The sequence below is a fragment of the Bufo gargarizans genome, unplaced genomic scaffold (assembly GCF_014858855.1).
Source record: "Bufo gargarizans isolate SCDJY-AF-19 unplaced genomic scaffold, ASM1485885v1 fragScaff_scaffold_782_pilon:::fragment_2:::debris, whole genome shotgun sequence".
Classification (NCBI taxonomy): domain Eukaryota; kingdom Metazoa; phylum Chordata; class Amphibia; order Anura; family Bufonidae; genus Bufo; species Bufo gargarizans.
In genome coordinates this window covers 98,635-114,506 of record NW_025334188.1, presented here as the reverse complement: position 1 = coordinate 114,506, position 15,872 = coordinate 98,635, and the positions used below count along the sequence as shown (strand labels likewise).

The 15,872-nt window shown below is 43.2% G+C and overlaps 1 protein-coding gene across 1 annotated transcript in view; it reads right to left on the bottom strand.

Moving 5' to 3' along the window:
- Positions 1–6,451: 6,451 nt before the first annotated feature.
- The window catches only part of COPZ1 (COPI coat complex subunit zeta 1), a 28,292-nt gene continuing 18,871 nt past the window's right edge, over positions 6,452–15,872 (bottom strand). Inside the window, exons 4-9 of the mRNA XM_044273604.1 lie at positions 14,233–14,324; positions 13,066–13,121; positions 11,697–11,774; positions 11,035–11,086; positions 9,080–9,118; positions 6,452–7,640 (exon numbers count right to left, since the gene is read on the bottom strand). Of these exons, the coding sequence (XP_044129539.1) occupies positions 7,593–7,640; positions 9,080–9,118; positions 11,035–11,086; positions 11,697–11,774; positions 13,066–13,121; positions 14,233–14,324 (365 nt within the window). The 3' untranslated portion in view covers positions 6,452–7,592. The remainder of the gene's footprint in view (positions 7,641–9,079; positions 9,119–11,034; positions 11,087–11,696; positions 11,775–13,065; positions 13,122–14,232; positions 14,325–15,872) is intronic.

The window sequence follows — 15,872 nt, the reverse complement described above, 5'->3', positions numbered from 1 at the left end:
GTTTTGAGAAAAAAGTCCTCATGAAAATATGGGAGGAAACTGATCACTCCTCCTAGTTTGATGTGTCCTAAGGCTTTAGGCCTCGCCTTAGAGACGTAAATGTGTAGCTACCTGTTTCAATCATCAAGGTGACAAAGCATAATTAGACCTTGTTGTCGGAAGGGAATACCAGATAAAGCCACCCCCGCACTCTCTTGGTATTAACAGCAGTGATATCTAAAAGTCAGTCAGTAATGAGCGCTTAATGCACACCTGTTTGGTTTGGTACACCTGAGAGGGAAACTGTTCTCAGACACCCTACTCATACGGGCAGAGAAACCTTGTGGTAGCCGTTACTATACCAGTTTAGTAACTGTGTATATAGTCTAATGCAGCACTTTAACTTCCCTTGGGTAGCCTTGAAGCTTACCCTAAGCACAAGCCAAGAAAAGCTTGCCTCTTAAGTAAGGGGGAATGTAACGCCCCCAAGTGGCATTACCACTCCTACACCCTGATTCTGTCTGTGTATGCAATAACCATGTCACCTTATGCCTTTATTACAGGTCCTCCATGTAGTGTAGGTATTTCTTCCTATGCAAAATGGTTATGTTCATAAAATAACCTGCTTCACCTGCAGGTGGCAGCAGACTTGGCAGTGCTACTCTACAGAGGGTGGTACCTGGCTTTCCAGCTCTCTTATACTCTCCCCTGAGGAGCAAGTACAATCTTAGTAGAACCAGTTGGTTCCTGTACCCCATGGTATAGGGAGGAAAGCAGACGCTCGTCCCTAGTGGGACTGAGTTCTCCCTAAAAGCCAACTAGGACAAGAAGTTCCTAGCATCATAGTGGGTGACAGACTTAGAACAGCAGTATCAAGCAGAAAGGAAATCATTCCTATTTAATATTGCTGACATAGCAGAGCTGAGAGAGTACACTACAGATTCAGCAGAGAGAAGTTTGTTTTGCAGAAGTTATTTGCCTGCCAAAGTCCTGCTAAAACCTGTTGGGAACCAAGACAAGTTCTGTGGATTGTTTGGATTATCGTTTATGCAAAGTAAAGCAACTGTTGAACTTCCATATAACCAAGTCTGCACTCAACTTTATTTCTACACTATCCAAGTTAACTACTCTCTTGCACTGCTTCGGACGGCCACGTCTGGGATCCAACCGTATTCAGGTAAAGGAGCACCTTGACAAAGTGCTACACAACATCTCCAGGGATATTGTGGCCTATTTAACACCACTCTGGCCTTCCTACCCTGGGTACCAATACTACCATCTAAAAAGGGGACTCCATGTCCTCGTTGCTTAACTGCAACTGGCGTCACGTTTACTTGCTCTATAAGAGGAACATATTACGTAGAAACCCTAAGGGGCAAGGGATCCCCCCAGATTCTGAACCTGGTCGTTGCACATCTCTTTCTTTATTACATCAATGCAAATACATATTGAGGACGCGTATCGGCCCATCCAGCCTCAGCTCATTACAAAGTAATGTGTAGCCTTAAAAACCTATCCAAACTCCTCCTCCTCTCTGACATAAAACACCCACAGCTGGCTGTGATAATGAATTGCTATGCTAGTGAATCACTCCACTGACCCATTGCAACGACACCTCAGACAAACAACATACAAAATAAATAACATCTATACAAATATCGGATGTGCAACAAAGATCGATGTAAATATCACTTGCTACTCATCGCATATTCCCAGTGAACATATTAACTCATAAGCACAGTAAACCTAGATCTTACATCAGATGAGTAATTTCATATTCTCGATTCAATCCCCTGGGTGGCAATGTCCCCAGGGTATGAATCCTGAACACCTTTCTGCACAACAGAAGTGTTTTAATATCACCTCCACATTACTTTGTAATGCGCCGATGAAGGCTGGACGGGCCGATACGCGTCCTCAATATGTATCTGCATTGATGTAATAAAGAAAGAGATGTTTTGAAGACAGAGCGTCCGCTGGGATTTTCTTGCTACATTTATTAAGGCCGGCGTTTTAGACGCCGGTCTCTCCAGGACTTCGAAAGCTCTTCAGCCAGTTCGAATTGTAAGACAGCTTCGGAGCGGTCTTACATTTAGACCTTTTTTTATGCCTGAAACAGGTGTAGAAAATGATGAATGAGATGGGCCTGCCGGCTCATCCCCTATCCCGCCCACAATTTTGGACGGCGTTAGCAGGGCGAAGTTGCAGATAGCAGGACAAATAATCATTGCGCCACCATCTGAGTCTGAAATACACCTTATATGGGCGTCTTTCAGTATAATAAATGACTCCTTTATTCACGTAGGAAACAATGTTATAGTTTAGTAGTTGAAGCAGCGTGACACATGGAGTAGCAAGTCATGGAAATGAGATGGGCTAGATATCTACATCAGGAGCATCCATATCGGTGTGAACTTCCAGATACACATCTAGAAGCTTGGTGAGCAGATTGAAATGATGAAGAAGTTGACAGCTTTGATATACGTTGTGTCCCACCTTCACCGTGTATTGTTCATAAATCCACTTATGTCATTGGCTGACATGCATTTCCCGCACTGTGCCCTTGTATTTTCTCACTGAGTGTATGGATGTAGCACTGACACCTTTCTGTCGCAATGACAAATTTCTCTATTGATCCTCTTACAATACAAATCACTGTGATTCACTGCAAATCTCGAGTCTTGGGAAGTGATTCTACCAAATCTATTTGGAGTGGCAATGTACCTGTATTGACGTTGGTTTTCAGTGCATGGCTGTATTACAAATCTGTGTTGTATTAATCTATATCAGGCATGCTCAACCTGCAGCCCTCCAGCTGTTGCAAAACTACAACTCCCATCATTCCCTGACAGCCTACAGCTATCATCCTACAGAAGGGCATTGTGGGAGTTGTAGTTTTACAACAGCTCGAGGGCCGCAGGTTAAGCATGCCTGATCTATATTATGGTGCTATAGTATTCTATAGTCATTGGCCTACCGTACCTGTTATACAAGGAAACACAATGAGGTTTCTTTTAGAATCTGAAACGGAGGGGAGGGGGTGGGGGCCATGCTCTGTCACACGCTGGATTTTGGTGTTATTCTTACCTGGAAGAATCACTCTAGGGGAAAGTACTGTGCCTCATATAAGAAACCTATGGCACATGGAGCGTCTATGAGTCCTTGTGCCATCAAATGGGGGTATTCCAGTTGTGACAAGTTATCCCCTATGCATGGTATAGGGGATAACTATTATATCAGTGGGTCCTAAAGCTGGGAGACCCCTGATCATGAAATTGGAGAGCTCATACCACATGGGGCACCCTGTGATGGATGGAGCAGCAGGTTGAGCATGGACACTGCCACCGCATTCATCTCTACAGGAGTTCTGAACACAGCCGATTACAGCTCTATTTCCGGAACTTCCATAGAGATGAATGGAGCAAGTTTGACCTGTCACTGTTTAGGGGGTCCCAGATGAATAAGGGGTCTCCAAGCTCACATCATAGGTGGGGGTCCCAGTGTTAGGACCCCCACGACATAATAGTTATCCCTGATCTTATTGATAGGGAATAATTTGTCACAACCAGAATACCCCTTTATGCAGATCTATCAATATCCTTTATTGTTGTCAACCAAACTCCGGGGAGGACTAAAATAAGTCATCCCAGAATTTTATGGCATTTAATGCAAACTATAAAAACGGCAACAAAAAGCCATAGTTTGGCCAATTTCACATAAAAGTATTCAATGCAAGAAGCATGCTGTTTTTCAGAGGTATTTCCTATCCCAAATGCTGCTATGACATGGAGCCACAGAATTAGAATAGAATTATAATGATTTATAATACTGTGTTCCTGCCTGACCTCAACTCTAGTGATTTCTAATGACAGCAGTATTTGAGTACAATTCATTAGAGTTGAAATCGGGCAGGAGCACACAGTATTATAAATCACTAAGGGCTCATGCACACGACCGTATGTATTTTGCGGTCTGCAAAAAATGGATCCGCAAAAAATACAGATGACATCTGTGTGCATTCCATATTTTGCGGAATAGAACAGCTGGCCCCTAATAGAACAGTACTATCCTTGTTCATAATGTGGACAATAGTAGGACATGTTCTATTTTTTTGCAGAACAGAAATACGGACATATAGAAGCAGAATGCATACAGGAGTAACTTCTGTTATTTTTTTTTTTTTTGCGGACCCATTGAAATGAATGGTTCCGTATACAGGTGCGCCAAAAAAACGGAACAGACGCTGAAAGAATATACTTTCATGTGCATGAGCCCTAATGCTGTGGATCCGTGTCATAGGAGCAGCATTCAATAGAAAACAGATCCGTCCCCATTGACTTTCAATGGTGATCAGGACGGATCAGTCATTGGTATAGAAGACATAATACAACCGGATCCGTTCATGGCGGATGCATGCAGTTGTATTACTGGTAACTGTAAGCGTTTTTGCAGATACATAACAGATCCGCCAAAAATGCTAATGTGAAAGTAGCCTTATAGGTTACCTAGACGGTGCAGTTGATTTCAAGTCAAGTGCAAGATGCACATTCCCCAGCGGGACAATGATACAAAGATTTTCATTAGAACCTGGATCATGACAGCTATTGCTAACCCAAAAATTATTTTTCTGGGTCCTGATCTATTTGGAAATGTAGAGCACGAATAGAAGTATTAGGCCCCTTTCACACGAGCGTGGCAGATTAGGTCTGCATGCATTCAGTGAAAATCACACCATTTTGCAAGCAAGTTCAGTCAGTTTTGTCTGCAATTATGTTCAGTTTTTTCCCGCGCGGGCGCAATGCGTTTTGATGCGTTTTTCATGTATGGGATAAAAATCTCTTAGCAACCATCAGTGAAAAACGCATTGCACCTGGACTTGCTTCCGGATGCAATGCTTTTTCACTGAAGCCCCATTCACTCCATAGGGCCAGGGCTGCGTGAAAAACGCAGAATATTTTTCACATCAACCCAGAACTGATGCGTGAAAAAAAACGCTCATGTACACAGACCCATTGAAATGAATGGGTCAGGATTCAATGCGGGTGCTATGCGTTCGAGGTCATGCATTGCACCCGCACGGAAAAATTGCTCGTGTAAAGGAGCCTTACTGAGGATGAAATATAGCTTAGTCTATCCAACTCTACACATTCACTGCACAAATATTCATCCTTTAGACTGCCCGATGTTCAGGCAGATTATTGCTAATGAGCGTTTGTATGATCTGCCGGGCTAAAGGTGCCGCTGATGACCCGAGGAACGAGCAAAAGGCTCATTCATCGGGTAACAGAATAGTTTCTGTGGACACCTAAATGGTTGTTTCTGGGCAGCAGATCATGCTGTCTAAACAGCCTCTGCTGCTGGCAAATAATGATTGGTGGACGAGTGATGGCATTAGTGATCGCTCCTCTCCATGCTGTGGAGAAGATCGCTGCATGTAAATGCTATGGTCTCCTTCACTGATGAGCAGGCGATTGTTGGGAAGGAACACTTTCTTCACAACAATCATCTGCTCAATTGAGCAGTGTAAAGGGGCTTTAAGGCCAGATAGACAAAAGGCAAAATATTTACAAATAGCAAACTACAAAAATAAAAACCTGTGGGTTTCCGCAGACAGTCCTAAGGTCAGTGCAGCTGTCTGAAGACTCGGCATATCAAAAATTCTATATAAAGCAGGGCTGATTAACGAGATGGAAGTGTTTTAGGCATGTGTGGTCTATACAAAGTGTCATGTGTCAAACATTTTAGGACAATTATGATTTGTGGCTCATGTCTGTCCTTCATACTGACAAAGCGCTTGCAGAGGTGACATCACCATGAATTACATTAACTGATGCAGTTTGGGCTCTGGGAATGTAGGCCTAGTTAACACTTCAGTGCATATGGTCAGAGATTTCCATCAGTTATTGTGAGCCAAAACTAGAAGCCTACACTGTGTATATAGTCTAATGCAGCACTTTAACTTCTCTTGGGTACCCTTGAAGCTTACCCTAAGCACAAGCCAAGGGCGGCTTGCCTCTTAAGTAAGGGGGAATGTAACGCCCCCAAGTGGCATTACCACTCCTACACCCTGCTTCTGTCTGTGTATGCAATAACTATGTCACCTTATGCCTTTATTCCAGGTCCTCCATGTACTGTGCATTTCTTCCTATGCAAAACTGTTATGCTCATGCAATAACCTGGTTCCCCAGTGGGTGGCAGCAGACTTGGCAGTGCTCTCTTATACTCTCCTCCGAGTACAATCTTAGTAGAACTAGTTGGTTCCTGTACCCCCTTATTATAAGGCATAATGATAAGACTTGCACCTGTTCTGGGTTTTTTCTTTCCACAGTCACAGATGGATATTACTGATCAAATCACTGAAGTGTGAACTACGCACAGGATTTTGCCAGTTTCAACAAATCAAACAAACATAAAAGTCTGCTATAATTAATTACAAAATACAGTTGACTCAGTAACAAAACTAAAACAGTCGTTATTTCATCAGTAATTTATTACTCATTGTAGAGTTTGGAATTGTACAGCACATTACAAAGTGTAAGGAGGAACCAGCCCACTGCCGGTCTAATATCGAGATCAGAAGCAGAAAGTTACCTGAAGGGGTTGTGCAGGCATATTCTCAGCACGACATTGGTTGCAGAGAGGTGCCACTGCATGCTGCTTGGTACAGCTGCACCCAGTGAGTACCGTGCATGGGTCCTATTCTAATTTAGAAAACCTAGACAATAATTGCAGGCCTTTGGACAGTTGTCACAGCAACTCAGTGGTGCCACTTTGCGCCGATGTGAAATCAGCATATATGTTTGCATAACTGCTTTAAGTACTTACATGTGCCTTCCTATATTGGTCCACTAGGAAATATTTTATTTACTTCTAAACAGTAATGAGTTCCCCGGACTATGAGCAGCTGTAGAACGTGCATGTGCAGTATGAAGCTTTTAACTTTAGTCCTAAAGGGGTAGTTCAGGATTTTACAGTTGATGGTCTATCCTCTAAAAAGGCCATAAATATCTGATGGGTGGGGGTTTGACACACTGCACCCTTGCTGATCAGCTGTTTTAAAAGGTAGAACTACACTGTCCTGTCCATTTTGTAGTACAGTAGGTGGAAATGGTTCACTTCAATGTGAGCAGCACTGCAGTAGCCAGCTTCATCTACTACACGTAGTTCCAGTACTGAAGCTACCCACAAATAAATGATCAGTAGGGGGTTTTGGAGTGTCGGACCCCACTAATCAGATAGTAAAATCCTAAACAACCCGTTTAATAGGGTAAACTATAATTTAGGTGTAAAATGTCACATCTGAATTAATATTGAAAGAGCAGTAACATGGTGTAGTTGTACTCTTAACGGTAGCATTAATATAATTATATTGTTCACAAACAGAATGAACCACTGAAAGATTCTGGGATGAGGAAAGACTTCTCTAGTACAAAGGCATCCAAAAATGCACATGCAGTGCCAGACGTTATTATGTCTGCCAATGTCTAATACACTTCAGTGCTACTGCCCTAAACGTAAGGTTTTTATACAATAAAAACAATGGAGCGTAGGTGGGACTCGGGCGAGCCCTCCCTTCAAGATGGAATGATCAGGACTTGGTCAGGAAGTTACAGCTATCGTAGAAGTGACCACTTGATTTGCTCTTTTGCAGACTGCAGAACCTGTGAACAGAAACACATAGTAAATACTGATTGTTATCTTAGAAGTACGCACGCATACAAATGTACACACAATCATTTGTGGTACATGGGACATGCTCTTCAGCCCCATCACACACAGCAGGTTCTCACAAAACAGCCCCTCTTATTATTAGAGACTACACTCTATACTCCATAGACTAAAAATGTAACATTCAGATAAATCTGCGCTATGCCAATTATTGTCATGGATTTGGATGGTCACGCTACCACCTTGTTGGCCAAAACCACTGTTTTCAGCAGGAGAAACTGACAGTCTAACGTGTATGAGGGCTCCCTACAGATGGTGTCAGGGGGAGAAAAGGATTGAGCACTTTAAGATGTAATGTATGATCCTTTCGTTCTCCAGGAAGACAAGTGTCTGGCAGAAGCTCTCTCTTCTCTCCTCATTGAAAATACATGCATGTATACGTATGGGGTAGTCTGGGGATATAGCCAATCGGTCAACGTATGGGCTTAAAGGGTTAATCTCACTTCAGCAAATGGCATTTATCACGTTGATACAATGCACATACTAATGTATTGTGATCATCCATGTCGCCTCATTTGCTGGGTAGATTCATTTTTCCATTTAATACACTGCTCATATCAAGGGGTTATGGCCACCCTACAATCCAGCAGCAGTGGTTGTGCTTGTAAACTGCCTCTGGTGGCTGGGACCGCCAGTACACATGCGTAGAAGCTCCTATCCGGGACACCTCGTATTTGCACCTCGTAAGTCCAGGATAAGAGCAGTGTATAATGTAATAGAAAAAGTAATCCAACCAGCAAAGGAGGCAATACGGACAATCACAATACATTAGTAAGTGTCTGGTATTAACACTTTCTACATGATAAATGCTATTTGTTGACGTGAGATAACCCCTTTAAGACCAGCAAAGGGAAAACAAAAAAGTCTGCGAACTCAAACAAACGGAGCCAACAAAAGATTAGTCAAATGTTTTCGGAGCTGAAACTGTGGAAGTGTTAAACCCACATGAAGCAATGTACTTCTTTGCCAATTTTTACTATGCAACAGGTAGGTTGCCGATAAAGAAAAACATCTTGATAGTGCCCCCTTTTGAAAGTGGCTCCATACGAGTCAAAGTCTTTTTTAACAAGGTTTAGAACAGAACAAGGGAAAATAGCCAACCAAATATCCATCCGCAGATAGCCGTTTCAGGTGCTTGCCCCTCATCAATATGGCTGGCTGATGTTATTAAATAGCATAACGATCTTGATAAAGATATCATTTAGAAGACGCAGAAGTAATCAGCTGACGAGCAGTCTGTGAAGATCACCACCACTCTGGGGGAGATCACTGTGTCAGATCCCAGTCAGGTCACTGAGGAATGTTAGGACCACTTAAAGATGCCGATTTACTGTATTGTGGTACATGACAAACTGCAGTATGTGCAACCTACCTGTGAGACGGTCTGTTCTGTGAGAGGCACATCATCACCCTAGAAAACAAAATGCCACAATTAATATTAAAGGCTCATTTCAAATCCCAACGAGATAGACTAGTTTGGGAATACAAATTTATGACCGTCTTCGATGCACTTAACACAGGAATGAATTTGTCTCAAGGTTTTATGGCCTGCTCCAACATCTGAGGAGAAAGAGGGGTCGCTCCTCTCTAAACGTAGAGACAAACAAACTTTCACACAGCTTATCGGTAATTTTATAAAGGACTGTTTCTCCAAGACCATTCCTCCGTTTGTTGGTGTTTTGCAATTTATTACTCCACTCTCTGTTCTTTCCTTAGTAAATCCATGATTCTTTAGAGTTTTTTTCATTCCTGGCCTGAAGAAGGACCCTCAGAGTCTTGAAAGCTTACCCTATAATATTATGTATTTTAGTTAGCCATTAAAAGGTATCAAAATTACAATATTTTATATCGTTTCTCTTTTTGAGAGCATCGAGACTACTGGCTAACACGGTACCAAACCTTTTTCTTATGTTCAATATTAACTTCCTTTCTTATTGTACAATTAGTACTTGGGTCCCTCACCTGAATACTTTGACATAAAATGGAAGTTTATTCCCCCATATTAACCTCCACCCTTCCAGGCACCCTACTGATCTTCCCTCCACTACAGTGGTACAGAAACCTCTTCCATCATCCCACAGCTCAGCAGGTGGCACTGCCAGTAGCTGGGCACAGACTCCTAAGAGAGCACAGCAAACACTGTAACAGCATGCTAATGGTGCCCATAAATCTGTCTTCTCAGCAGGCATTCACAGGGAGCTGTGTGGAGGACCCAGGGGACAGATGCCAGGAAGAGAAACAACATATGGCGACACGGCACTTAACCACTTCACCGCTGTCAGATCAAAATGCACAAAGTACATCCAGCAGTTTTCAAAGTCTTTAAAGAGTCCTCGAGTGCAAGAGGTTGGACTTTACTGTAGATTATTCCCAATTATATCTGATACACTATAGATATTCCTATTAGCAGTAGTTTTTATTTTATGCACCCACTGATGGCCCCTCAGATACACGCGACACCAAAATATATATTCAGCTTTTGGTCAGTCCAATGGAGGTTACATCTCCCCAAGGCAACTTGGTACCTTGCCAAATGGGATCAAGGATCTCATTCCAAGGCTACCCCCATATATTGAAAGCATTACTCTTCTGTCTCCTACAGGATATGATCAAGGCTGAAAGCGTGGATAGAGTTAATATTGCTTGCTGTAGAATGGCGATCCATGGATTGATCAGATTGCCAGCAGGGGTCAGGAAGGAATATTTCCACTTCATTCGTTTCCGACTCGTTATCCTCTGGATAGGTCAACAGTATCTGATCGATGGGGGTTCGACACCAGGGACGCCAGACAATCAGCTGTTTGAAAAGGCCACGGAGTCCCCAAAGCACAACAGCCTTCTCATAGCTTACCCTAGGCCAGTGACGTTATGTTCATCGGTCACGTGGCCTAGGCGCAGCTCAGTCCCATTCAAGTGACTGGGGCTAAGGTGCATTACCAAGCATAGCCACTATACAATGCTGTGGCACTCACTGCAGTCTTCTCAAACAGCTGATCGGTGGGGAACCTGGGTGGCAAACTCCCACCTATCAGATACTGATGACCTATCCTGGGGGGGGGGGATATTGGAAAATCCATTTAACAGACTTAATTACATAGTTTGGGATTTGTGATAAGACCCATGTACATCAGGATGTACCAATTCTAATGGACCTATGGGATCAGCAGAAGAGACAGGTAACAGGCTGGGTGCCAGTATCAGATCTCTAGGCACTCTGGTTATCCAGCTCCTGAGCTCTGACTAACCTATTATCATTACTCAATCATTTTCTGCCTTCCAGGTCATGTAGACGACACCATCTCCTATATTCAATATATGTCAACATACCCTCAGGGCAACGCGATGAACCACTTGCTGGGGGTCGCTTTCCAAAATGACACTGTAAAGAGGGACACAGGTCAGCAAGATTATACATAACCCAAGTCTACTGTACGCTAGAGGAGAACTCCAGTTCTTACAGAGTTAAAAGGAAAGGCAATTCTTCCACGTCTTTACAGCGGGAGCACGGCTGCTCAATCTGCAGAAGCCTATGATGGAAGCATTCCTAATGATGTCATTACGCGGATACATTGCCGCTCTTACACGGTAATGACATTGTTAGGAGCCGCTCTCCTTGCACAGTCTCTATGGTGGTAACTGCTGCGCTATCACAATTCAAACAAAAACAAGCACAGACGGGAAATGTACAGCTTCCAGATTAACACTTCTATTTACTATCGCAGGAGGATTTTACTGTCTTCATTCGAGAATGTGAATTGCCTTAATGTTCATGCTGAATGTTTAACCACTGCCATGCCGGTCATTTACACCGGCTGTGCCATGCTTTACAAGACGCGGAAGAGCACTGTAGCATTTAATGCAGCACAGACTTTATAACCTGAGAAATAGATAGAGGTGAAATGAAGGAGCGGCTTCCATGGCACGTTCCGTACGGGAACAGATGCCCTCGTATATCAGAGGCTAGACCAGAAACCCAATTAATCTCTTACCCGCCATCTATAATCTCATCAGCTGCCAGGAACAACCCTTCCATGTTCTCCAGCAGAGTTCTCTTCTCAACATTTTTTCTGCAGAAGTATGAATGGTTGGCATTAGTCTCTGTTTTCCATAAACTACAGGTTCAAAGGTATTAGGTCAAACACAAAAAGTAAATAACCCCTTTTCGACTGAATTTCAGCAAATATCATTTATTATGTAGAGAAAGTTAATACAAGCCACTTACTAATGTATTGTTATTACCCATATTGCTTCCTTTGCTGGCTGAATTTATTTTTCCATCACATTATACACTGCTGGTATCCATGGTTACGACCACCCTACAATCCAACAGTGATGGTCATGCTAGCACACTATAGGAAAAAGCGCCGATCTCTATGGTGGCCGGGACCGCACATAGGACAGTGCTTTTTCTGACAGTGTGCAAGCACGACCACCACTTCTGGAGTGCAAAGTGGTCATAACCATGGATACGAGCAGTGTATAATGCGATGAAAAAATAAATTCAGACAGCAAAGGAAGCAATATGGACAATCACAATACAGTAAGTGCCTTATATTAACTTTCTCTACATAATAAATGCTATTTGCTGAAGTGAGACAACCCCTTTAATATAACTTTACTGACTAAACAGCCCTCCTATCCCAACTAAGAGCAGGTCAATCAGCGTCTCCAACAAAGTATTAGAAAATGGTGCTGTGACACGTATTCTTACTGGGAGCTCTCTATCTGCAGGATCATTCTATAAAACATTCCCATAAAGTGCTATTAAGGGGTCACTGAGCCTTCATAGCCATCGAGTGCTGAGGACCCCACCAATCGCTATAACAAGGAGAGATAAGCGCTCACATAACACGCTCTCTCTCCTCGCAGCAGGAGACTAAACTGAGACGCTCTCAGACTTTCTATTGAGTCCATCTTGCTTCCTCTCCGACAGCGAGGAGAAAGCGTACACTAAGCGAGCGCTTCTCTACACGTTCTAGGGATTGGTGCAGGTCTCAGCAGACCCCCACTGATCAGAACCTATGACAGAGTGTTTTTGGAAACATCTGCGACACTTTAAACCATTGGAGTGGTATACGGAGCCCGACATTAACCATTTGGCAGAAGCATTGAGAACTTCATTGCAGTAATGTTCTCAGTGACTGGCTGACAGATATAGCTCCCCTCACATTGCTTCTCCCAAAAGTCCTCTTCAGCAGGATTACAGGCCCAGTATATGCTCCCTAAATCTGGCAATAGCAACCATTAGTTTAATCCTTTATATATAGCCCTGCTTTAAAAATAAAATCAAATAAAAAAAAAAGTCTATTTCTTTGCTTTACAGATCATTATGGTAACGGCGGCCACCCCTTTACTTACCTCAGCATCTGACTTAATGAGTCAAAGAGGCAGTTGAGGACAGCCATCAACATGAGCTTTAGGGGGTGTAAAGGACATACAGAAACATTAGAAAAACATTTTTTTGTACTTTTTTTTTTTTTAAAGAGAAGTAAAACATATATATAGGCTCTGTTCACATTTGCTTTGGTGCCAGGAGTTTGATCCCCACTGATCAGATACTGATGATCCATCCCGAGGATAGGTCATCAATATTAAACTTTCAGACAACCCCTTTAAATGAGTATTTATGAGCTGTCAGGAGGTTAGATATAAGAGCTACAGAACAAGCCATCAAGAGCACTTTCAATGAGAAGTGGGAAGCAATAGTCTGCAGGGGTTTTCTGAGATTTTTATACTGATGACCTATCATAGGTCATCAGTATCTGATTGGTGGGGGTCAGAAACCCGGGACCCCTGCCGATCAGCTGTTTAAGAAGGCACTAGCAGCTTAGCTAAGGCCATGTGGCGTCACTTTCTTCAGTCACACAGCCTAGGCGCAGCTCAGCCCCATAGAAGTGAATGGGGCTGGGCGCAATACCAAGCACAGCCTCTATACAATGTACGGCACTGTGCTTTCTGAGCTGAGAGAAGGCCGATGCCTTCTAAAGCAGCAGATTAGTGGGGGTCCCAGGTGTCAGACCCCCAGTGATCAGATACTGATTACCTATCCAGAGCACAAGTCATTACTTAAAAATCCCTGAAAAACTCTTTAAAGTGAAAGCAGTCGAGGAAAATTTTTAATAAAGGTCCATTGAAAACAATTTTAAGCTGAAAAGGAGTATACTGCAATGGAACAAAATGCCCCAAAAGGAGCCCATGGCCTTTAAGTCAAAGGAGAAAGGGGGATTGAAAAGTGAAGACAACTGAGACACAACAGGAGACCTCAACTATAGCAGCCATTTGTCTTCATGAAGAAAACCTGCAGACACTTCTGAAGTTTATGGGATGAATGTCTTTGCTAGTTCTCTTCTGTTAGGTGATCATCATTAGATTATATAACCCTATTAACATGCTGTCGGCGGCAATTCATTAATATTAGCTAATGTACGGGAATATAATTGCTGTGAGCACAGGCAGGGGTGAAGTTATCTAAGCAAATGACGGCAGCTTCTAAAACGTATCAGCAGAACGAGCTGCGAGACATACCTCATTTTCATGGGAGCTTCCAATGACATAGAAGTACAGGTCGATGCTGCTCTTATACACCACGGTCAGGCCCTCCAAGAGAGCAATCTCACCTGCACCGGGCGGAAACAAAAGTTAGACATTTCTGACGCACCCATCCGAGTCTCCGGTGAGCGACATGTTCACCCGGCTCTCTGGCTGCCAACAGGAACTAAGAGCCAATCACTCAGGAACAGTGGGAGTATTAGAGGTACGACCGCCACTATTCTGACTTTTCTAATCTTTCCTCTTGACGTGTAAGAAAAGTACAAAAGAGGTTGTCATCAGATAACTACCTTCTGGGCATTTCTTAAAGAGGGCCTCTCAGCACTGCAGACATGTCTGTTTTTTTAAATACTTTAATTCCCCATGGAATAGCAATTCTTAGAACTCTGCATTGTACCTTTCCTCTGTTACTCCTCCAAGAAACATATGAATAAATTGACAACTGGGTGTTACCATTGTTTTGTCAAAGTGACAGGGTCCAATCAGTGCCAAAAGGATGACAGGGCTCCAGATGGCGACCAAAATGGTCGCCAATGCGACTTAGAATTTACAAATGGCGACAAGACTTTTTAGTCTTATCACCATTTGCGACTAGACCCGCCGCCGCAGCTCTGCAGGTGAATTCAGCGGCGGGCACAGGAAATGATAGTTCTCTGCCCCGGGGCGATGTTCTTCTCAGCAGAGCAGTGGAGGAGGAGTCTCTCCCTCCCCCCTGTGCTGCCGCCGCCAATAAGAAAAGACAGGAGGAGGAGGGGAGGGGCTGTGGCCACTGCGCCACCAATGAAGATAACTGACCTGTTAATACAAATACAGGAGGCGGGTGCCAGAATCAAATAGCCTGCGATCAGCGGCAGTTAACCCTTCAGGTTAACTGCAGCTAATCGCAGCTCCCTGTCATAGAGGTCGGGTGCCGGCTATTTTATTCCAACACTCCCCTCCTGTATTTGTATAAACAGGTCTCTGGCGAAAAACAGATGGTGACAGGTCCTGTTCAAAAAGGACTCGTCAGTATACCTAATACATCCGTTTTAGTAAATACTTGTGTCTCCCATCACATAAATCTGGAGCAGCTTTACTTGGAACTCTGTTGTTCCATTCCTATGTTACTCCTCATGGAAATAAATGAATAAAAGTTGGTTTGCCCTCATTCCACTAGTCCAGGGATCAGCAACCTTCGGTACGCCAGCTGTTGTGAAACTACAATTCCCACCATGCTCCATTCATTTATTTGAGAGTTCTTAGAAGAGCAGAACAAGTATGCATGCTGGGAGTTGTAGTTGCACAACAGCTGGCATGCTGGAGGTCAATAAGACCTTACTATTACTGCACAATTTCATTACACAGAAACAAACCATAAGAGCAGCAATAACGGCAAATTTTAAATTTATTATTCATTACATTTCTAGGAGGAATAACAAAGGAATGGCACAATATCACATTACAAGATATTTTCCTGCTGAAATGCCGTTGTTTCCTGCTTTGTCTGAACAGGCATTTATTACATGACCATTATTAAATTCTTTAAATGTTAGGGCTGTTTCACACAAGCGGATCCCGCGTGTCATCCGCAGCGTGAAAGAGCCAAGCCCCGCTCTGGACAGCAGAGACACGTTGCA